Genomic DNA, 24198 nt, shown 5'->3' on the forward strand with positions numbered 1-24198 from the left:
CTTGTAGTAGTTTAAAATTTATCTTTATTGAAAACTTATCTCATATGCTCATCTTACGAGTTTATGATTGTTGCTTAAAAAAATGAAACTCAGTTAACAGCAATACGAGGTATAGAAAAATTTCTGTTACAGTATAATTTTCCTATACATTTTTACAAGACTTTTAGTTACGAGCAACGAACAATTTAAAATTAATATACTAAGAAATATCAACTTTAAAATTTTATATTATGAAACTTGAAGTGAATACTGTTTTTTACAATGAACCTTCCGTATAGAATATCAGTTCTATTAATGTTAATTATTGGTTGATGTGTGTTAATTGAGTTTAGAAATATAAATATGTAACTGCAATAGTGTTAGAAGTCCTACTTCTGTACACCTTCAGGCCACAGATCGATCCGTTAGCGAGGGTTCATATAGGAGTTCTCTTTATTCTGATTTGTTAGCGATTTATTGGCGAAATAATGCCCTGTCACGATCAAAGAAAAAGAGTAACAATTACGAGTGAGCAAGGGTGCATGAAATCAGCACAACTACATGTGGAACGAATCACACCGATGAACGATGTAACTTGTCTCATGCCACTGTGCATGCGGCCTTAATCTTTTTGTGCATCCATTCGATTGGCGCGCTATCAGAGACACGCAGCACGAAATTTTAATTTTTAAATATCGATTTCGAATTAGTTATAGAATCATCGAAGTTTGTTCGTTACTTCGAACGCGGCTCAAACTCGGAGTGCAGTCCTCTCTCCTTCCGTCGCCGCCGCTTAGGCAGACCGAGATGGGCTTCAGTCGGTTGGCAAGTGCGCATAACAGCAGGTTGAAGCGTGCGCGCGCAGCCAACTTTATTCATTAATAACTCTTAAACGAAGCCGCGGATTGCATTTTCGCTAAGGAAAAAGTTACTTGTAATGATCATAGGTACCCCCCATTTCCCCATTGCGAGACATTTTTGGGACACCCTGTAGTTAAATGATCGAGAGGCATATATGTCATGTATAGCTCCTTTAGATTTGTGGTGGATGTAGTTAATGAATGTTTTCTATTTTGTTGACAATTTTTAATATTGCTCACATTTATGAATTTTATGTTAAAGAAGATCATCATTTGTTGGTGTGACTTGTTCCACATTGTATAGTTGTGCTGATTTCATGCTCTCTTGCTTACTCGCTGTTTTCTCTTTTTTTCTTTGACTGTGAGAGGAATACTGTCTCTCTAGTAAATTTCTAACCAATTAGGGCAAAGAAAATTTCTATGTTAACCCTCGCTAACGGATCGAGCTGTGGCCTGGAGGCGTGCACGATTAAAACCCATTATTATATGTACAGTTGGGGAAAGGGATGTGGCGTCAATGTCAGCTGATACTGTGAAGTTGGCTATGAAGATCTGTCAGACGCCATTGTTATTGTGAAATTTGTGTTGTATCTAGCTCATGTTTTTGTCTTCTCGGATATCTAATGTGTAGTTAAAATTGTTCTAAATTTCACATTTTTCTATATCATTGTATAAATTGATCGATAGAAATACACCAGGATGGGTCTGGTTTGTTCTACAGCGCAGGTAAAGTATTACGTTCTAAATAACACTTTATATACTATTTTTAGGGAAATCTAATTATTGAAGGAACAGTGATGCGAAAATATCATAATATATTTAATAAAACGATTACGTTCTTTATTTTCTTGTCATTAAATAATAGCATCCCGGATTTAATAATATGTAAGAAGAACAAGTGAATCATCAAATACAATTATGACTCAGATTATTTTAATTGATTAATTGTCGTACTAATATTTTATGGTATTTTTATTTGTTTTAATATTGAAATTGAAACACACCAAAAGTACTTACTTATATAACTAATAAAATTGCTTACATGATAACATTTCTCAATGTAATAGAATAATTATATAAAGCATACATTGTCTTATATTTTCATTTAAAAAATATCAGACATATTAATACTTTGTTCGTATTAAAAATTCATTTGTTTTACTGGAAGAAAGAATCTATTGAAGCACCTATTGACTGTTTCTTTAATACACTATAGATATATTTTTAAGTAACCTTAAAGTTTTCATCGTACAGTTCAGATATTGATTAGTTTACTTTTTTATATAGCTTGCTTGCCTCTGTGGTAGCACAGCTTTCAGCTGTTGCTGTTCCCAATGTCCAACATGTCGTAACAGTACAAGTACTCGGATTATGTATGCAATGTTATTAATGCTAGGTACTATTGCGGCTTGTATTACATTAAGTCCAGGTTTACAAGATGCACTTAAGAAGGTAATAATTTAATAATAATAGTAAATAAATATTTCAGTTTTAATTTGATTATAATAAAGAGAATTGTGTCTATTGACCATGTTTCTATCTTCCTTTGTAGGTACCATTTTGTGCTAACAGCACGAATTATGTTCCATCAATGGTCACTATCGACTGTAATTCTGCTGTTGGTTACTTAGCTGTATATAGAATATGTTTCATCATATCTCTGTACTTCTTTTTGATGTCTCTTATAATGTTCAAAGTACGAAGTTCTAAAGATCCTAGAGCCCCTATACAAAATGGGTATGATAATATATTCATATGATATAGTATGTATATTAATGATTATCTGTTAAGGATAAATTATGCTTTTTAGATTTTGGGCTATTAAATATCTTCTAATAATTGGTGGAATAGTTGGTGCATTTTTCATCCCTGAAAAATCGTTTGGTATAACATGGATGTATTTTGGGATGATAGGTGGTTTCCTCTTTATTATTATCCAATTAATTCTTATTGTTGACTTTGCCCACTCATGGGCTGATGAGTGGGTGGGTAATTACAATGAGACAGAATCAAAAGGATGGTAAGTAATTATATACAATAAGGCTATTTTACTATATTATGTCCGTGTCATAGTGAATTACTTTATATAGTTACATTAATGTTTCAGGTATGCTGCACTTTTAGGAGCAACATTTTTCTTTTATGCCGCATCCATCACTGGAATTGCTTTACTTTTCGTGTATTTTACTCATGTAAGTTTTTCATATAATCATATTTCGATTGTGCCATTAATTTAGTTATTTCTAATTACAGGCTGACAGCTGTGCCTTAAATAAGTTTTTCATATCTTTCAATCTAATCTTGTGCGTAATTACTAGTATCATATCGACTCTTCCAATGGTACAAGAACACCATCCACGTTCAGGACTTCTTCAATCATCTATTGTCACACTTTATGTGGTATATTTAACATGGAGTGGAATTTCAAACAGCCCAGGTATGATATTATAAATATGGAAAGATATATTGATTACTATTCAAGTACATGTACATGTAAAATATTATTTATTTCCATGACTGAAATATTCGGTAATGTTTACAGATCGTGAATGTAATCCAGGATTTTTCCAAATAATTTCTGGCAATGACACTAAAGCACAAAATCGTGTTGCTTTTGACAAAGAAAGTATTATTGGTTTAATTATCTGGTTCGGTTGTGTACTGTACAGCTCTTTAGGTACTATATCCAAGTCGTCAAAAATTACTATGTCGGAGAATATTCTAGTCAAAGATAATGGAGCAGGTACGTAAAAAACACTTCATTTAGTCCATTACGTGTTAATTTATTTTTTTCTTTTAAACGGTCTCTCGTAAACTTACTAAAATAATATAATATGTAAACGTATTTTTCATACCCTTAAAACTCTTATGTCTCTCGTAATCTCGTAATAAATTGAATTCTACTTTCTTCATGCAGTCAGGAATGCAGGAGACCAGAGTCTTATCGACAATGAAGGTAGGCACACTCCTTAAAATGCACTCATTAAGTTCAGTGTATTTTTTCAAGTTATTTGCTACATTTCGTCATTGAAAAATGTAGTATCATATTGTAGGCATATTTTTCTGCATTAATAAAAAAATTTTGTTTAGTTTGTTTTTCACATTGAATAGATTTTAAGTACAATAATTTTGATTGTGGAAATTACCATATATCATCTTTAAACCTACAAAATTTTAAAAATCAGAAACAGACATAATTTTTTTTATATATAATGTACTGGTTATTTGAAGATTAGTGGGAAAGAAATATCTTTATTACGCCACTAATTGCAAAACATCCAGTATATAGTGGTAGTTAGCGTGTGCCTTCTTTCATTGTACTTTATTAAATACTCAGAAAGTTCGTTAGGTTTTGTAGAGCTTTAAAATAGCAATATGTTTTATTAACACTACCACTATTAATGTGTTTTATTAATGCAATACTCATTTTACATTTAGCGATCTTATTAACGCAACGTATCACTTTATTTCCTCAGTTTGCTAAAAAATGTGATGTTGTTTAATTCAAACATATATTTTCATGTATCTGTACTTAAATTAAAAGAAATTTGTTGCGGATGCATCCAGTAACTCACATTGCTACTAATCCTAACAGGAATTATCGGTAGTGATATTTGCACTGTGAATATAGTTTTAGTTATTTTGTCGTTTTCCTAAATGTAACCAGATTATACTCCGGTAGAAGGTCGTAACCGCGATGCTGAGAATGGAGACGAAGCCAAAGTGTGGGATAACGAGGAAGATACAGTAGCTTATAACTGGAGTTTCTTCCATCTTGTGTTCGCCCTTGCCACATTATACGTCATGATGACGCTAACTAACTGGTATCAGTATGTATTTTTTCACTGTCTATTCAATAAGATCATAAAATGCTTATTGTAAGTTAATATTCACGTAACTACAATTTACAGACCAAACTCGAATTTGGATACCTTGAACTCCAACAAAGCTTCAATGTGGGTAAAGATTATATCATCGTGGATGTGTTTGGGAATCTACACCTGGTCGTTAATTGCTCCCGTAATTTTAAGAGATCGTGATTTCTCATAAGTACATGAGTTTATTTATAAGACGACAGAAGGAGTATGTAGTAGGTACTCGAACCTCTATAACATAGGTTACTTAGTAATTAAACCATTTTTTCAAATTGGTAGATAAGTTTAACTATCATTTTTGAGCTTCCATAAATGGCGGCATGTAAGAATTAAACGTTCTTTCATTATACACAAAATTAATTGTTCCAATCTATTTTTGTTTATTATATGTATGCTAGTGTAAATCATACAAATCTATTGAAGCGTCAAATTACTCGGCAATGGTTTATTTATGTCTTTTATTTTATGTCTATGGTATAAGAGATATATTATAATGTGTATACTACGTTAAACGAGAACGACATGAAATGTAAATAGAACGTTCACGTGATCGTTGCTGCAGGTGCATTGAGTGGCTGTTGAGTGCAGTTGTATACATTGTGTGCCAGTTTTCGTTGAACGAAGTATCAATAAAAAAAAATTAGGGCTGTCGACATAGTTTCTGTAGGAACCATTATTAAATCTACGAAATAATGAAGGATGTTGTAAATCCTCGTAGCATTTAATTTGCAAGTATCTGCTCAGATATAATTCATGGTAAAATTCAAAATTTGATTCTACAATAATATTCATTTATAACGTAAGGGATATTATTGCGGTAAAATATTATTTGTTGATAATATTTGATATTGTAAACATTTATTTAAAAAATATTATTATATTATTTTCATTAGATTGACAAAAATGTGAAATATATATCTACTAGAGGGAAATGTAAAAAACAATTAATTACATCGAGAAGTGTTGTTCTTGGATGACTACAATTACTTTCATTTATTGCTCGTATCGTAATTGAATTACTAGAAACGTGTAAAACTTTAAATTCAATTTTCTTATAATGATAGCTCACCTACCTGTTGCAAAACTATAATCAATGTAGTAGCAAACTGCAAAGACTTAAATAGTCAAGTTAATTAAAATATAGTTATGTCTTTCAGAAGCATTTACTTGCCTGAAGTATTTAATGAAAAATATGATCAATATAAAAATCAAATGCTACTACAACTAAGAACTAATTAATGTATATTATAATAAATGGTTGGATGTTGTAACATAATTTATCTTTCCATCTTTAATGCATATAAAATATACTTAAGCATAAGACCATTTTATAAAGATAATATTAAGTTGTAATATATGAAATGTAAGTTTCTTTAAGTTAAAATAAATATGCTTCGATTCTTTATCAAAATTTATTGATCATAATATGCTTCATTATAGTTACACAATTTACTAATATTTTTATTCAATGTCTAAATAATAAAAATATGTTCAGTAATATAAAATAGGCTTTATTATTTTTTTTATAACAGGTAACAATTTCATTATCTTATAAGTAAATGTTTTATATTCTAGTATGTTGCATTTTGAAAAAATAACGATAATTACTGCATATAAAAATGGCAATTTTGTGTATAGGTATAAGTTGCTTGAAATTTAGATTTTGAGATATTATATCTATATAAAAGATACAAAGTATTTTAAATAATATAAACCCGGTAAGAACATTCTTTTGGTCAAGTAGTGCCATATTATATTACTTAACTAAATATCTATATAACTTTAAGACTAATTATCTTATAAAATAATACCTAAGCATACAAAATTAGAACTATAAAAACTTTTGTTATTTACAAGCACTTACTCAGTCTAAGTCTGACATTGTATGTATAAATAAGTACTGTTAGCTATCATATACATTGTATATGAGGGCAAGCAATAGGATTTTATTTTACTAAGAGCAAGGTCTCAAACATTATTTACAATACCTCAAAGGGTTAGGCAAAATTTAAATTATTTGGTGAAAAGCATTATTGTTGCTTAATCGATTTCGTTGCTACTCCCTTCGTAGGTTTTTTTAACAAGTAGCTTTTAATATTTTGGAATGGTATATCGAAGAGTAAGGTAAGACTTACTGATGTAATAAAGACTAACAAGAACTCGTTTAAGTTAAACTGCAAAATATATAGATCATTACATTAAATCCAACAATATATACATATGTTCAAAGTTAATGTGCGACTCACCTGTATGCTAAAGAATTCAAAATGTGTGGCACTTCTGGTCTTTCCAACATTATAAAAGTATACCGGAAATTGTGTTAAATATACTGCATAACTCAGTCTTGTGGTTATTAAAAATCCTTTCCATGCTAAAAATCTGCTGAACATGCCTAAAATTTCACGCAATATAATATTTATTTTAAATGTATTTAAATGTTTTGATTGCAAGATAATTAAATTTTGGAAAGAAAAAAATATTTAAATCGTTGCGATTATATTTGCGGTTATAGTTTTAAAAAGTGTATTTAATAGGCTACACGGTGCTTACCATTCGTGTTTCCAGTATGGTACATTATAGTTACCCAAGCGAAAATGGCACACCAACCAATGGGAGCGAATGCATTATACATTGCAGCGTGTATTGGGTCATAGACGTAATCTATAGAGCCCATGTGTGCAGGGCCAAAAAATGCACAGCAGAACATTATTGTACTCAGAATCCAGCCTGCATACAAAGCTGTCTGGACAAACAAAGCAATGCAGTTCAAACACGATCATTTATACACCTGCGCAATCGTTTGCACTTACTTTATTCATCTTGTAGTCCTTTGGCAAATATCTTAATAAATAACCGATCATAATGCCTATAATATACACTGTCAGTCTATGTGATGGCAAGGTGTACGAGAAGTCTGCAGTATCAAATAATTGTCTTATTCTGAAAACATGAAATCATTGCTAATTATATAAATTGTTAAATTTTGGATGAATTCGAGGCAACTCAAATAACCGGTGTACGAATGGACTTCTTTTTGCATAAATAGAAGATAAGAATAGAAGATTTTGCATAAAGAAAACATTTTCTATTTTCGGAGATGTATAGTAACACGCCAATAAATTCAAAACAAACCTTCGTATAGCTTTTCTAAAAAATATTTCGAAAGATTTCGTTATATTCGACCAGTTATGAGTTGCTTTCCTTGAAAGCTGATGACTTACGACGTGCCGAAGAACACATAATTATTTAGTTGTCTGAAGTGTGTTACGAAAAATCGCAAAGCCGTCGAAATAAGAGCGCATATCATCAGTATAATCATTCCAGCCTTTGGTTTCTTGTAAAGCAGCAACGCCATCACGGGTGAAAGGACAAACAGTTGTGTGTCTATGCCTAAGTGGTGTGTATGAGTTAAACACTGAAATCAGGGTAAATATCGCTTGGATAAACTTGACTTTTTATTTCTATAAAATGCATAATGAACTACATACCATTGATTCAAATCCGAAATAGTTATGAATAAAAAGGAAATTTCTCCACCAAGTTCTTTTGCAAATGTTTGCGTGCTCGGTTACAACCAAATTCCATTGTGGGCCAGAACCAACATAAGGTATCACGTAAGTGCAAAACAACATTAGTGCTGCTAATGGCGGTACAAGCCTAAATGTTGGTAAAAACTGTTTTAACAACTTTTTCAAATGATAGTTACGATATTGACAACTTTTCTCTAATCTACGTAATTTGATCTCACCTGATTAAACGGGACAGGTACTCGTCCTTGATATCCAAATTGCCGGTTTTCTTCAGCTTCCCGATGAAAGAGTAAGATGTCAGGAGTCCAGAGAGCATTAAAAATGGATCCGTGTAAAGACTGGCTGCTCTTCCTACAACCGTCCACGGTTTACCAAGATACTAAAACGAGTATATGTTGAGAACCTTCTTAATGAAATAATTAATCATTGCGCGAAATAAATTGAATCTACAACGTCGACCGAATGTAGATTAAAAACTTTAGTACCCGTATATTGTCTTGACAACTAAATATATACATAAAAAAAAGAAATATCCGACAAGCATAGAAAAAAGCTTCGTTTCATCTCCATTGGTAATTTTCGAAGGCTAGAACTGTTTATCGAGTATTTCCTATTTCCAAGCCACGTGACACATTGGAAAGGTTAAAGTTGTTTCTTTTTCAAGTGAAATCCTACCTCGCTCATTTCTGTCCTATTTACGTACGGATTGAAAAACAGTGCCATACTTTTATGCGCTAAAAGCAGCATGAAAGCGTTTATAGCTCGAATCCCATGAAGCGTTGCTATATCGTTTTGATTTCGTTCCAACGACACAAGCTTTTTAATGTTCCGTTTCAACGAAAACGACAAAAGCAGTTCGCTGGCAGGCATATTATTGTGGTCGTAATACGCCGCCACGATTGTTAACGCCAGTATAGTCATAAAGAATAAACTGAAATATGTATATAATCGATATAATTCACGTTAGCGCGTAACAACAATAGTAAAAGCTTCAAGTTAAATTTCTATCTTGATCTTTACCTGGCATACATAGTTTCTTTCGGAAATCCTCCGTCCTTCACCTGACACATCTCTTTGTTTACCTTTACTGTAATGTTAATATTAGATTGCAAAGTGTAGCTCTCAAGGATGTCGCGAACAGACGTCTCGACGTCTTTAGGGCTGCAGGCCGCTGGCGCACAGATTCCCCAATTAATTATATTAAATCTGGGCACTCGATGCCCTGGCTGAAGGAAGAATTGAACAATGTTTTGGATTAGTAGTCTGCGGCAGTTTCACTTATGCGAAAAATGAAATCTTAATGCTCCATAAAGATCCATAATTTAGTAATCAGTGTAGCGAAGCAAGTAAAAATGCTCAAATCTGGAAGATCATTGATTGAATAGAAAACAACCAATTCGACGGTTCATTGAAATAATTATATTGACACATGACGGTCTAGCTATTTTAGTATACTAAAAGCAAATCAGAGCAAGAACCTGTCCGGCTTGTTTTTTGCTCATATGAAATGCGCAATTTCTTTGCATTTAATTAGGAATAGATCAACTCTAGAACTGTCGGAAGATCAAAGCAACCGGAGTTTCCTTCGTGTAAATTAGAAAAACGCACTTATTGGATTACGAATGTGCCAATTTTCTAAGTCGATTTCCATGAAAACATTTTTATACCCCTAGCGATTGCAAAATTAGGAATGACTCGTTATCTCTTATTCTATGGCAATTATTAAGTGAGAGTGCATTTTTATTTACACTGGTAAAATCTATTGTTAATGGTAACGGTTTGGTGTTTGAGAATGAATCTATTAAATTGTAGTTGCTTTTTGGTGAATAAATACTGCAGCATTGAGCAATTATGTTCTGCAATGTTTGGTACTGAATGAAGCTTTTATAGTGGAAATATCATTGCACAGCTTTTACGACACAAATGTCTCGACGACCAACAACACAAAGTTTGTTTAGGTATCGTTGTCACATTGTAAAATATGGGGTGCGATTCCGATGCAGTGCGTGTTACAAGTAACCGCGTGAATCACTTTCTCGTATTACGTTGCGCTAGCTAAAAGTGTAATACCAATCGATTGTAAAACTTGGACGAGATATTGCGACGACAACTTTGATCATGGTATTTGGCATTAAATCGTTGGGTGATGCAACCAACGCCGTTTAATAACCGCTTATGTCATACCTGACAACAAGTATACAAATAATGCAAGCCTAGGATAACTACACATTTATTTAAATCAATTTCTCATACGTGGTTGTCGTATCGATCAAATAAAACTATTTGTTAATAATCCTGATCGCAATAATTTAGTGTAAAATTGAATATTTCAAGAACAAAACATAATAAAAGGAAAGTTCAAAATCCGTTCTCACACAAAATAAGAGAAAATTACATTCCGAAATCTTATGCAAAAATTAATTGCAAAACATTATTATATTATTTTCTCTTTGCTTTCAAGTATTGAAATACTAAATTATAAATAACGCAAATTTGGTTGTAAAATACGTTCTTGCTCTTTTTTTTTTATTAATTATCATTATGTCTGACTGTGAGTTGAAAAATTCTGAACAATGATCATCCGCTCCTGACGCTAACCGGACATGGAAAAAATGTTGTGGTCGCCGGTTTCTTTCATAAATATGTACTTACGTCGGTAATATTACTTTTGAATGCATAGTGAGAGTGCAGAAGTCGTTGGATCTGTTGAAGATCTAGCCGCGACTCATCGATAGTCAGTTGCAGGTACGCTAAACAGTATTGTCCTTGGATTCCTTCACTTCCTCGAATTCCGATGCATTCGTCGAAGTCCCCAAATTGATTTACATTGCCGTTCAAAAGGCCAGACGGCATTTTCGCAGTGGCATCGTACACTGGAGACAACAAGAAAAGGCTTCAGCAGATTATTCGCTAAAATCACTGAAAATCCAATTCAACTAATCGACGGTGAAGAAAAAGTTATTTAGGTTTGAGTTTATGCGATCACAGGGGATAAGCATCACGAGATTATAGATAATAAAGTTACGCTTTTTCTTTTTTAAATTTATGCCTGGTTCATGGCTATATGGCAAATAGACTGCGGACATAAAACTGCAAACACATCTGAAGAAATTAAGAATGTTATTATTAGACGGTGGATTTATATATTTATAGAACCGAGATGGATTCTATAAATTTATGGATGCAATCTAAAAATTCAAAGAATTTAAAAATGTTAATGTATTATTTTAAATCCACTAAAATGATTAAAAAAGAATTAACTTTTAATTTAAAAAATACATTTTTGTTTAACTTCTCTGTCTAGGGTTGTTTCGGAAAATTTTGCATAGTTTGCATAACGATCCGGAGACCAGTGTAGCTTTATCGTTTATCTGTGCATATTCAGGTGAAAATCAATTACTGGGTTCTTTGTTCATGTAAATAGTTGCGCAACGTCGTTGGTCGTTAAGTGTTCATTTATATTAATAACGATAAAACTCGGATCCAGAATTATAGGCTTGTGAAACTTACTTTTCAGTGCCCATAAACTGAATTTCGACAATTCTTTCCGAAAAATCTCTGCGTGCCTTTTACATTGTGGACTGACCCGGCCGGCACCAGGGTCGTACGCAGGAAGAATTTGCAGCAACCTTTTTGCCTCGCGATCGATTTGTCCTGAAAATTCATCTGCAAAGGAAACAGAGCACGCGATTAGCACATTTCAACTTAAATCAAAGCAAAATCTTTTCAATACGTGAATGACTAAATTTCGGATTTTCTATATTTATGATTTGAATAAGCTAATATAATAGAAAAGAATAAAAACATTTGTAAAATTTAAAAGTATTTATTCAAAATTAATCTCAAACTTATTAAGATTATTCAGAGGCGAAATACATTTCACTTTAAGCGATATTTATTTAGCAATAATATGATGACAGACTACTCCCGCATGATACTACTTATACATACATAATGCTAATGATTATTGCAAAATAATTGTTTCACTCTCATATCTCTCAACTATAAATCTCTTCGAAAATTTGTGAATGAAATTTATTCATACGTGATATACGGAATTTATGTTAACGAATTATATGAAATTATCTCGTTGATACACGTTCTAAAATTATACCTAAAATTTATCCTTTGACTTTTTATCGTAACTATTTGTATTTGTCCTGAGATATTTATATCCATGAAAACTTTTTTTCAAAAACTTGTCTATAGCAGAAGGAAGTATTTTACATTTGTAAATGTAAATGTTTTTTACATTTACCGCCTGGGATATAAATAAACGAAATCCATGCATTCTTCCACAAATATACCCAAGACTTTCTGCTGTTGTTATAATAGCAAGATAAAAATAAAAACTATTACAGCTTGCCGGAAGACAACAAAAAATATTCTACTTGCAATATAAGAATATCTTTTGGCCATTCATGTTACGTCACGATTTCAGAACCGTCGAAAAAAAATTCGACTACTGAAATATTCCAAGAATCGGCCTGCATTCGTAATATTGTAGATAACATATTTTATCAACTTATTTTCCATATAATGGCATCAGTTTGCTGTTGACCGTACTTTTTGGTTTATTTATCGCTCCGAAGTAATTAGAGAACTGTATTTTATGATAATGAGTGATTTAGTGGTTAGTACACATACGTATATGTTTGCGTGTTTAGTAAGAGCAACGCATACATTTATAATATGAATGCTTAAAAAGAAGTAATCGAACAATGTCCTTCGTTTCGATTGTATGATACATTGTTTTACAAGAATTACAGTGCAAGAATTTCTATTATAACTTGCGCTTTTCGATTAAGAAATTTATTCAAGCATTTTCTATGAAAAACACGTTAAAATGTCAGCAATTTTAATAGAACAAATGGGGAACCGATCATCTTGACCGGCACAGTAGGGTCACCGATAAGTAGTAAATAATGCATTCCACCTGTACTATTTTCTACTACGAGCAGTTATTTACGTAGAAAATACTCTAAATGCATTTCGCAATTTTTTATATACTCATTTCGCTAGAAAATAATTTAATTACGTCTTTAAATTTTCTGAGCTTCTCGTATTTCGCAATTGATGTACGAAATCTTGACTCGTCTAAACATCGGCAGTTCAATTGCGAAGCAAACAAGCATCGTCGGTTCCCTGAATCTCAGTCTCTGTAAATGTCGGACAATAGAGTTTTCGATTCGGTTGCTAGAAAAACGAGATTGCGACGACGGGCCGAGTGAAGGAAAGACTTTCACCGTCTTTCAATCGGCTCGCACGAATTCAGGTGAATCGTAATGAATTGGCGCGCACGCGGGCTGCGTGTCGATCGCGGTTTCGTCGCAGGGAGACAAAACATTTCGTCGTCACCGGGGATCCTGACATTGACATGCTACGCTGAACGCGTTAACATAACTTTTCGTCAGATCCAGGCTTCAACGATTCGGCGACGGCCATGGGATCAGCTTCGTCGCGGAAGAAGCTTTAGAATTTTCGAACAGGTCAAAGAACGAATGACGATTTGCTTGAACGGAATCCCCGAAAAAAGTTGTCGCTGGCCGGCACACACCCGGAATACAAATCCTGCTGTCCAATATTATTACAGCAGACTCTCGATTTTTTATGCTCCCGAGAATTTTCGTCGTATACGGAAAATATTCGGGCAAACTTTCCGCGACATAGCTTCATTTCCCAAACGATTCAAAACTCGTGTAAAGCCTTCAACCCTTCTCGGTGTTGTTCAATTTTTAAATCACATTTTCGTTCTCTGTTAACTCTTCGTCTTGTTTCGAACAAGCGTACATTTTTTATTTTCCAATTAGGAAAAATTATCGAATTTTAGTTATAAATATACCAAGTTATGTTTATAACAAAATTCACAGTTTACCCGAGACATTCGACTTTGTTCATACCTATTACTTTCGTTATGAAACATGTATCAAGCTATCACCGATATCGGTAGATATTTCGAACATGTTTCATAAGAACAGTAATGGAAAGGTTAAATAAATGGTGACAATATAGATCCGACCAGACAGATTTTATTCGTTCACTTTTAAAATACCTTTGTTCATTTAAAAACACATATAGCGCAAAAGGAAAGTCGCAACTTTCGGTATTTCAAAGAACGCTTATGCGCTTAATTTTATTCAACGTGAAAATAGTTATTAAACATTTCTTTGTAATGATTAATGATTTAATCACTTAAATGGGATTAAATTATCAAGAGTGTCGATAGTATTGATATCATAAAATCTTTTCGAAAGCAGAAATATCCTAAACAAGCGAAATTTGAAGCTATATAAACATTAATCCAACTGTCGGAATCATTTCCATCTATTTTTATATTTTATGAATCCAGGAACGGCACTGCATTTATGAATTGTTAATTAGCGTTTTTTCATTTCAACGTGTTGTAAACGTGTTATCCGCGTCTAAAGCACACGTGACCACATGCAAATAAATTCAGTGAAAGCCGGTGTGGTTTTCGTAACAAACCACCAATATTCATTCGAAATGTTAATTTAACCACAATCGAGGTTGACACAATTCCCACTAGCTTTGTTGAATAAGACCAGATTTATCATATTAATAAATGACGATTTCAAAATAATACTACTGTCTTTCTACAATGGATTATAATTTGTTGAACGAACCCGTGCAGCGAAAACTTGGGGTAATATTTAAACTTCGTTAAAACTTTCCTTATAACAAAATCTTGTAACAACCTTCAGTAATATTTCTATAAAAGATCCTACAATAATATTTCTCCTGTTTTTTTATTATACTTTGAAAGGACGAATTGTGTTCCATCATGAATTTCATTATTTAAAAATGTGAAGTTTAGAATTTTCATTTGCCATTTTATGGAAGAACGTGATACGAGTTAAATTATAAGTAATTCATTCGACAAATTAAATTATTTTTAAAAAATGGGAAAGGGGAATATGTGTACGTATAATTAGTTCAATTTTGGCTTCATCTTTGCAGCATGGTGCTCAAGTAAAGATCAATGAAAACGTTTCCCATTCATAATGTGAATGAACAGTTATAAAATTTAATATTTAAAATAAAAATAAGCACAGAATTTGAATTTAGTAATAACAGGTGTAGAGAGTGAATGAAAGACTCGTGCTGTCAAAAGTTTAAGGTCAATGTTTCGTTAAGACCGTTACGCAGTCGTGATCCGAGGCCTAACACGTCCATTCAGTGTTCATTTTTAGGAATTGTATGTCTAAAACTAAAGATCGAGGAACATTAAAAATCTCAAAGTCACATTAAGATAACAATCATTCGAATAAATCGCGTTGCTACGCGCGACATTCCGAAATCCCAGTGATCATTAATAGCCGATAGCAGTTACTATTTCCATCAGCTGAAATTTGCATTTTACCAAATCGGCTACGTAACCGGATATTCAAGAGAACTCGGACCAGCTATATACAGTAAATTTAACGGGAAGATCATTTGAGCCGTTTATTTTGAAAGTGGCCTAACTCTGTTTGTCAATTTTTCCCGGTTGCCATGGTTACATGTACAACTTCATGTTATTTATCAGTAAAGCATTTCAGGTTGCTTATATTCCGAGCAAATATAATAATTCTTGACACACAAGTTTTCAGAGTTAGTTCAATAATTGAACCGTGTAGTTTGAAAGTGACCTAATTCCATTTATACTTAAATCAAGATAATATATTTAAGGCAGTTTCAATTAATTAGTATTTAACAAGTTAACCTCAGTTTTTGGACAATTCCATTAGTTGAATAACCAGTACGTTTAATTAATATAAAACTTAAAATTTAATATTTAGAAATTATTTCACCCATGGGGAAGAACGGAATAAGACCATTTAGTTCAGATCGTGAAGAAGAAATAGTAACTAATGCAGAAAGCATTACCGTATCCCAGGTTGACTACCTCAGTAGCATATTACAAACACAATATGTATGTTTTAAAGGGTAGTCATGATTTTCAGAACGATAATGTTTACATGTACGTTTGGGATGAAACAATTGCATCCAGAGGTGCTCAAGAAATTGTTTCATGCATTCTAAAACAAGTTAAAAATTTAAAAAGTGAAAGACACGTTATAGCTTACAGTGACATGTGCGCCGGGCAAAATAGAAACATTAAAGTAGCTTTAATGTGGTTAAAAATTGCCCAAACTTTGGAAAATAATGTGGAAATCATAGATCACAAATTTTTAATATCAGGGCATTCGTTTTCACCAAATGATAGAGATTTTGGCGTAGTAGAAATGTCATTAAAAAAATAATAATTTACTGTTCATTCCCCAAGATTATCACAAGATTATTAAAAAGTGTCGGAAAGGTAATAAATTTATTGTAAATGAAATTTTCTATAAGATATCAATGAATGAGAAATTTTAAAGTCCTGGATTTATTACCACGTCGGGGTAGACCAAGAAAGTTCGAAAACATTGTATTGACACCACTGTATAAAAATATCAGACAAATTACAACAGCAAAATTCAAGGAAATAATTGACCTATTACGATATATACCACCGGAACATCATGATTTCTTCAAATCCCTTTCACACACACAAAATATAGACGAGTAGTAAATTGTTTTGTAATAAATTTATGTTTTTTATGTCTTGTACATTATGTAGTTAAAAAAATGTTTTGAATCGCATAAATTAAGTTTTCGAAGTGTTTTAAAGATATGTAAAATAAATTAAGTATTGTTTTTTTCAATTTGAAGCATCTTAAATTATGTTGAATGGACTTGGGCACCTTCAAATTTTATAATGAATCTGGATGTTAATTTTGAAAGTGGCCTAACTCCATTCTTGATAGGAAAACGCATATTATTCGCTTAATAATTGTCACTATTTTAATAGGAACTATAAATTGAACACCCTTGGATACATTTAAGCGGTATGACTCATTAGTATCCTAAACGTATATTTTTAAATTCATTGAAACGCAAACCCTTAAATATCTCGATTTGAAGATAAATGGAGTTAGGACACTTAGCCTCCTGAATCTTAATTGTAACACAGCTTCATTAACCCCTTGCACTATGATAACGAGTCGGACTCGTGATAAAGATTCCATGTAAGTACTGCTAAATATGAATATTATTAATTACTTCCAAATCGAAATCAAATTGAATTTTTCTATCATTAAAGTCTAGAAACAGGAGTGAACAAAGGCAATAAAAGAAATAAAAATTATCAGTTCGTATTAAGAAAAATATTGAGGATAAATAAGTGCTAATTAACACAACGTGGAAGGAGAGTCGTAGTGCAAGGGGTTAATATTGTACCTCGTTCGCTGGCTAGACAAGATAAACAAACTCTAAAATAGAAAACTAAACGGGCGCACTGTTAAGGAAACGTGCGCGGTTTAATAGAAAGCGTAAACCGATGACGCGAGGTTGCGGATGTTGAATCACGAATGTCGAAAATTGATTCTCACGAGGAAATTATCAACGCGAAAATACGTCGAGGAATTCAAGAAACGTGCGTAGTCTCGTTGTTAAACGGCATGGCTTCAGAATTATCGTTAACGATGGAAAATGTACGTAAATACACGGTCTTTACGGTTCTTTTAAACTTCAGCATGCGAGTATCTGTGGTTACCGGTGGCGCATCGACAATTGTGCAATTGGGCAGCGTAAAAATATTTTCAATCACACGGTGACCACGGTCTGTGATCGCGTGTTCGTCACGGACTATCCGTGCTTATCTCTTTGAAACGTGTGCGATTAATACATTTCAGTTTGTTAATCAACGAACTTGCGATTGATTACAGCGGAGATCGCGACTACGTTTATCTGTTGTAAGATTTCATCAAATAATATTTATTGTTAACAGGAGATACACAATTTTAATAATTCCACGGATTAAATGTTTACAGAACGTGGACGTCACTCGTTCGTTTGTTGGTTTGTCTTGACGATCGATAAATGTATCTTTACAATCTCGGCAATTATAATACAAACAGTCCGAAATTTGTCATTTTTATGGATTAGGTGGTTAATAATGGTTCGACCATATTGGATTCGAACTGAAAGAGATCAAAAACCATTCGCAAACTGTCGGTTTCGCAGGAATATCGTTTGAAAAATCCACTAACGCGTTCAAACTTTCCCTGTCCTTGCAACATGCCTTTTTTTCACCTAATTAATGAGTTTGCTATCAACGACAGACACGAGCGTCGACTATAACGTCGTAGTTCGCGTAAAGAATGCCTGATTAATTTCACGCGCACCGCTACACATAGTCCCCTCACCCATAACGTAATGTTCAGTAAACATATGATTTTCCCTCCCCCTCCCCTCCCAACTAAATTGTAAGATACGTAGAGAAACCTATAAGCTTTATTTCATAAGATATTTTAATTGTAGAGGCAATCAGCGAACGCTGCTGATTGTAAAATAGAACGACGACTTTTTGCGGTTCGGATTGCTCGGCGCGGCATATATATAATGATTGTTCTTTGATAGGAGGAAAAAAGAATAGGAGCTTCATTTACCTAACTGGGACCTAATTAATACCGCGCCGACACAAGAACTGATCGTATACCGATTGTATGTCAAGGACGAAGATGACTATAAATGTCGTTTATATTTTAATGATACATCACGTAGTCTATTTTGAATTGATTGTGCACATTAATTATTATTTTGTGGATTACAGTGTATTCTTATTTTTTTATTCTTGTTTACGAATATTATTATTACATACATTATGCTAACGAAACTGTTGCCGTTTATTGTAGAATTGAAAATATTGTTTATTTAACACTTGATTTTAATTGGCAGCATTTTTGATTATTATTTATGTTCCATTTTTTAATTTAAATCATCTGTTTCTCCAACCAGTTAGAAATAAATGCACTTGCTAACTCTAATCGACCACCGAAATGCTCGCCTGTCGTTTCCAAGCCAGCGCAGGTTCAATCGAAAGCTCGCAGACACTGTGGAAACGGCACAGTTCAATATTTCCCACCGAAGTTCACAATCGTAGAAACAAACTCCAGCATTCTGTGATCGCAACTAAAAATTCATATGACAGTTTTCGCGAATTGTCGAATAGTTACTAGGAGGGGACACCGCGCACGAAAATTCAATCGGAACGCGTTACACATGTCAAAACGTAGAGAAAGCAATTGCGTGTCGAATTGTAACCAAGTTCATTAGCATTGGGGTTTTCGTTCTAAAGTGGGCGGGCTTGTGTATCTGGTAGCATCGAACCACCGCTGCTATTCTTTTCCAACGACGCGTCGCGTAATTCGCAAATCGTGACGGCCACCTCGGACACGCGGCACAATGAGTAACGAAATCGCATGTGGTATGCAGACTCTGTACATGGATAAAAATCGGGCTTGAGTAGTGACTACTATTTCGACATGTCGAAAGTAGTTTTGCCTTTTTCCGACGTTCACTCATTCTACGCTCGTCTGACCTGCCGCGGGACACTGACCGAAGCTCCTTGATCAACGCGCTCACAAAAAAAAAGAAAATTGTATCGATCACGTGTCGACTGGTACAGTTCCCAAGCAGCTCAAGTGTACCCTAAAGAAACTTGAACTTACTTCTCGGTTTTAGTATTTTAGTTTGATATTGTGCTAATTTTTACCTTTAAATTTAAGATTTTCGTAATAGCGATTAATCGTAATAACGGGGCACTCTTCAATAGGCGATGATTTTTTGAAAATTCCACCCGATCACTTGAACTTTTTTTAAGTTGTCAGATTGATTAGTTTATATATTTATTTGTTAATTTATTGACAACGTTTTGTTCAAATTTTCGCTTTCCTAAGAGTAATTTTACGAAGTTCTCTTCCACTGCAAATTCGAACAAACATATTTGTTTGGATTATGAATTTTAGGCTTTTTATGTTGCTATTATCAAGACTACAGAGATGCTTCTGCAGATAATTATTGCATGTATCTATATATCCGGAGCTATTTTGGTGTAAAAATGTTCGAAGTGCATCGCAAATTGGACACCTTTCGATTAATTTGGTTCGCAAAATATTAATGTAACAATTATCTGCATTGTGCAAAAGGTAATGTATGTTTCCAAGTACATTTGACTTCACGATTCGCCCACCAGCGTGTCTTTGTCTTCAATGATGGTGTTTCTCATGGAAATATATCCATTGATATAGTATCGCTAGTTTGCTTACATTATAATTTCGTTAGAAATTCGCTTTCTTTGCTGCAATGCTAATTGTTAATAAAATTCACTCACGAAGTACTGGTGCAACAATTTTCTGATTAGCTTACCATTTTATGCTGACGATATGTGTTTTATTGCAATCATTGTTCACGGGTTTATTTAATTTATCACGAAATTAAGTACATTTTTCTATGTAGACGTGCGTGATTCAGAGTAAAATAGATTTTGCAACATCATATAATTTGCGCATGAATCACGAATATAGTAAATCAAGCTTATAGTAAAGTCGCTTAACTATTTCCTGCTAATAACAATTCCAAAGGAGACTAATAGGCCATGTTCCTCGAGATACCTCGTTGCGTTACGCATAAAGTCGCCGGTGTCATTGAAAAATCGATTACGAAGCTTTATTACCACTGTTTAGTCGTAATCTTTCGACAATGAATGGCTAAAGATAGCTGCCGGATATTTCACACATTATTTCTCACAGAGCAGGTGCGTGGTGATTCCATTATAACGCGACGTATGTATTTTCACTTTCATTCGTTCGCGTCGGGTGATTCAACCCGTTTCTTTCTTATTAAAAAGCGTCCAAGGAAAAGAAACTTAAGATTGGTAAATCTGAGATCTTGTTTGCCATTCCGCTGTTTATTAATGTAGTTTTGGCATTTGTATGCGTGACATTCACGGCGTAGCGAGAAACCTGCTTTCCATGGATATGTAACGCGAGCAAAGAAGCTATCGAACAATATGATTCTACTGCTATATAACTTTTGAATATTCACAACTTGGGCATGCACCGTAAGAAGGTAAGAACGTAATTCATTAACACTCCGCACATGAAGCTTCTGCGCGTTCATCGAGTATCTGTAATTCACCGAGAACCACTCTAATGGGCATTTCAATACGAACCACTCACTTGGGACCATTACCATTTCTTTGCTTTTCAGTCGCGTCGATTCTCAAATCTCGCGGCGTCGAATAAAAATGCAATGATAAAAGCGGCTCGATATCTTTGCCCGGCCCGTGATTCGGAAAAACTCACCGTAGAAAGGGTTCGTGTATCGAACTTTGAACTTCGGGGGTTTCCACGTGTCCTCGCTGGTCACGACCGTGTGGTTCCGCAGGCCGTCGATCAGCTGGATTAGCGAGTAATTGGACGAGAGGGTGGTCTGGTTGCGGGACAGCACTCGGAGAATTTCCTCCTCCTCCAAAGTGTTCAACCCACTAGAAGTTAGAACGTCCACGGGCTTCCCGGCACGGGACAGCTCGATCAGCAGGACGATCGTCCACAGCTTTAGGCCGGATCCCATTTTCATCGTTTCGTCTGCGAATCGGTCTGTGGGTCTCGATCGGCGCCGTTGTCCGAGTGCTTAACACGAGTATCGATCACTGGGATCTTTCGGGACATTCGGCATCGATCGCACCGGGTCACGCGTGTGGAGGTGCTTAAAGGTCAGACGATTCGCGGATGTTCTCGAGCACGCTCTCCAACGGACTGCAGCAAGATGTCTCTTTGTTTCATGCGAGACGGTCGACGACAGTCGGAAATAGATTTGTAAAACTACGTTACCGGACGCTTCACGAACTCTCTGTATTGCTCGATCGTTCGAAGCCGAGCTTTATGAGTGATCGTGAAACGACGGAGTCACCTGTGTTCACGAACAGGGCAAGAAGAGGGGTGGACACCGCGCTCATCTCCCACTCTGGTACTCTGGGAAGGACCTTGTTGACGACGTCGAATTCTTCGAAATATCTTGCTTTTTGTACCTCTACTTTGTTGGATGAGCGCACCGATTTTCTAGATCGGTAACCCTTTCCATCTTTTCTGTAGACAACCCTCTAAAGGGGGAGTTTCGTTGGGTCAGTGACTTGCTACTCCTGTCATGTTTTCAGCACGACAAAATCTATTTTTCTTTTATTGTTCATTCCGAGGGGTTGCATTAACCCTTTGCACTCGAGTGGTGACTCTGAGGCACCACCAAAATTGTTCTGTCACTCTTCAAAATAATTTTTATAGCCACAAAGTTTAATGTTAGAAAAATTGTTGAAAATGAAACTGTTGGTATGAAACGGTAAGAGTAAAATTGATATATATAAAATACGCTTTCGTAGCTTAAAATGGAAATACTGTACACTAGAAAAATTATTTCAGATTTACAGTAAAAATGGCTTCGAGTGCAAAGGATTAACATGTTATGTGCCGAAAATCATCCCCTAAACTACTCAGAAAATCTAAATAATTTGATCAATGAAACCGAAATTAGATAATGAAAATTTGCCATAGTAAAATTTGCCAACTATTAGTTTAACTTTTCTACACACTAGAAAAGCTAGTAACATTCAGTTTCTTCGAATACATCATAATAAAAATGAATTTCGAAACGTAGTTAAAGATTAGTGTCACCACGTTGCAGACGCGGTATTGAACACGTTAACATCGGCATCATTAAAGACCATATTGATTCATATAAAATAAATCAGTTATATGTACATAAATATTAATATTAGCAGAATATAGTCGGTTTAGATCTGCTTACATTGCGACACTATTTTATTATTATGTCATTGTCTTGACGTTGACGAGATAAAGTTTCTGCAATGTTCACGTGCTTGAGTATTTTTTCTTCTCTCTCTTTCAAATCATTGGAGGAACTGGACAATGTGGAGCTTAAAGGTGTTTGTAATGTTTTCGGGTATGATTGAATGTTTATTGACAAATTATTACATGCTGTACTTAATCGTGATTGTACTTTAAACATGAAAGAAGTATATCCAAGATGGATATACATAAGCACTGATTCCTTGATTTAATGATAAAAGAGTAATTTTAATGTAATATTTAATGGTTAGACTTTGCAGCCCCTTGGTCGTTATAACTATTAAAGTGAGAAATTGTCGCATCTATTCTAATACGCATAATATTTTCATTTAAAGCAGCAGCAGAATAGTACTCAGGATCAAGGAACCAAACAAAATCATTCACATACCCAAAATATCATTTAAAATGGCGGAAATGCCGACGAAGGTCAATACCCCGTCCATTCGGCTTGGCGTAGTACCGTAAGATACTAAAAGATTTGAAATTTTAATGCCGCCAACCTTTCTGAATTTCAAAATATTATGTATTTCTTGACTTTTGGTTTGATTTTCATACTTCAAACAACAGTTGAAACGTCTAGAGAATATCATAGTCCTTGTCATGCAATATCGTCTTAAATTAGTGCGATATAAATCACTTTGATATGTAAGAAAATCTCAATGCATAAGTTGTATCAGTTGAAACTTCTATCAGAATGTCGAACCTTCAAATCTCTTATAAAACTGTTTGTAAAAACGTAAAACCGTTTGTAAAATATAAATCGTCTGCTTAAGTTTTTATTTATACTAGTTACTTTCATTAAGCGTCTGCTTTGCAATTAAATTCGTGCTAATCCAGCAAAGATTCCAACATTATGCTGTTGTGTCGCAGCCAACCATAAATCACGCATTTCTGATGAGTTCGTGATCTTAGTTTTGCGCATGCGGATTGCAGTAGAGAGTGGGTCGGTGTCTCGACAATGTGAAACAACGCGATGCATTTTTCAGTAATCATTGCGAAACATTGCATTCGCACTTGTTAGGAAGCACAATCTTAATTTCTGCTCGTAAAAAGTCTAGCGTACGAACCTGTTCAAAACTTAGCATGATCTTGTTTTTTATTTATCCTTAAAAAAAGCATGTCATAAACTTCGAAGCGCATAACACGTCCATGTTTCAGCTGCTATTCTGAAACAAAACATTTGTTTATTTTTCTTTATTCGTGTATT

General features: G+C 34.1%; 2 protein-coding genes across 5 annotated transcripts; one reads left to right on the plus strand and one right to left on the minus strand.

The window, feature by feature from the left end:
• Positions 1–1384: 1384 nt before the first annotated feature.
• Tms1 (serine incorporator TMS1) lies at positions 1385–6721 on the plus strand. Of its 4 annotated transcripts, none has more exons than XM_078177420.1 (10): positions 1385–1565; positions 2127–2291; positions 2392–2576; positions 2650–2859; positions 2947–3031; positions 3093–3276; positions 3382–3582; positions 3757–3795; positions 4507–4669; positions 4751–6721. In XM_078177420.1, the coding sequence occupies exons 1-10, from the start codon at positions 1539–1541 to the stop codon at positions 4887–4889; spliced, it is 1398 nt and encodes a 465-aa protein (XP_078033546.1). In that variant the 5' UTR covers positions 1385–1538; the 3' UTR covers positions 4890–6721. The 4 variants fall into 4 exon arrangements, with proteins under 4 accessions (XP_078033546.1, XP_078033555.1, XP_078033564.1 ...); XM_078177429.1 differs by having other exon boundaries at positions 4522–4669; XM_078177438.1 differs by lacking the exon at positions 3757–3795.
• On the minus strand, positions 5338–22028 carry LOC144468156 (nose resistant to fluoxetine protein 6). The gene is made up of 12 exons (XM_078177406.1): positions 21435–22028; positions 11755–11910; positions 10897–11117; positions 9265–9470; positions 8920–9175; positions 8463–8623; positions 8203–8371; positions 7936–8129; positions 7525–7654; positions 7265–7457; positions 6961–7106; positions 5338–6888 (listed from the first exon to the last, which is right to left on the minus strand). Exons 1-12 carry the CDS (start codon positions 21706–21708, stop codon positions 6745–6747), a joined length of 2250 nt encoding a protein of 749 aa, XP_078033532.1. The 5' UTR covers positions 21709–22028; the 3' UTR covers positions 5338–6744.
• Between the last annotated feature and the right edge of the window lie 2170 nt (positions 22029–24198).

The sequence above is a fragment of the Augochlora pura genome, chromosome 1 (genome assembly GCF_028453695.1).
Source record: "Augochlora pura isolate Apur16 chromosome 1, APUR_v2.2.1, whole genome shotgun sequence".
In the NCBI taxonomy this organism is placed as follows: domain Eukaryota; kingdom Metazoa; phylum Arthropoda; class Insecta; order Hymenoptera; family Halictidae; genus Augochlora; species Augochlora pura.

Coding starts and splice junctions, on each gene's coding strand:
- LOC144468156 (XM_078177406.1), bottom strand. CDS start 21,708: ATGAAAATGGGATCCGGCCTAAAGCTGTGGACGATCGTCCTGCTGATC. Junction 8,624..8,919: donor ATAGGACAGAAATGAGCGAG/GTAGGATTTCAC, acceptor TACTCGTTTTAG/TATCTTGGTAAACCGTGGAC. Junction 6,889..6,960: donor TTGAATTCTTTAGCATACAG/GTGAGTCGCACA, acceptor TATATTTTGCAG/TTTAACTTAAACGAGTTCTT.
- Tms1 (XM_078177420.1), top strand. CDS start 1,539: ATGGGTCTGGTTTGTTCTACAGCGCAG. Junction 2,860..2,946: donor GAGACAGAATCAAAAGGATG/GTAAGTAATTAT, acceptor TTAATGTTTCAG/GTATGCTGCACTTTTAGGAG. Junction 3,796..4,506: donor GAGTCTTATCGACAATGAAG/GTAGGCACACTC, acceptor AAATGTAACCAG/ATTATACTCCGGTAGAAGGT.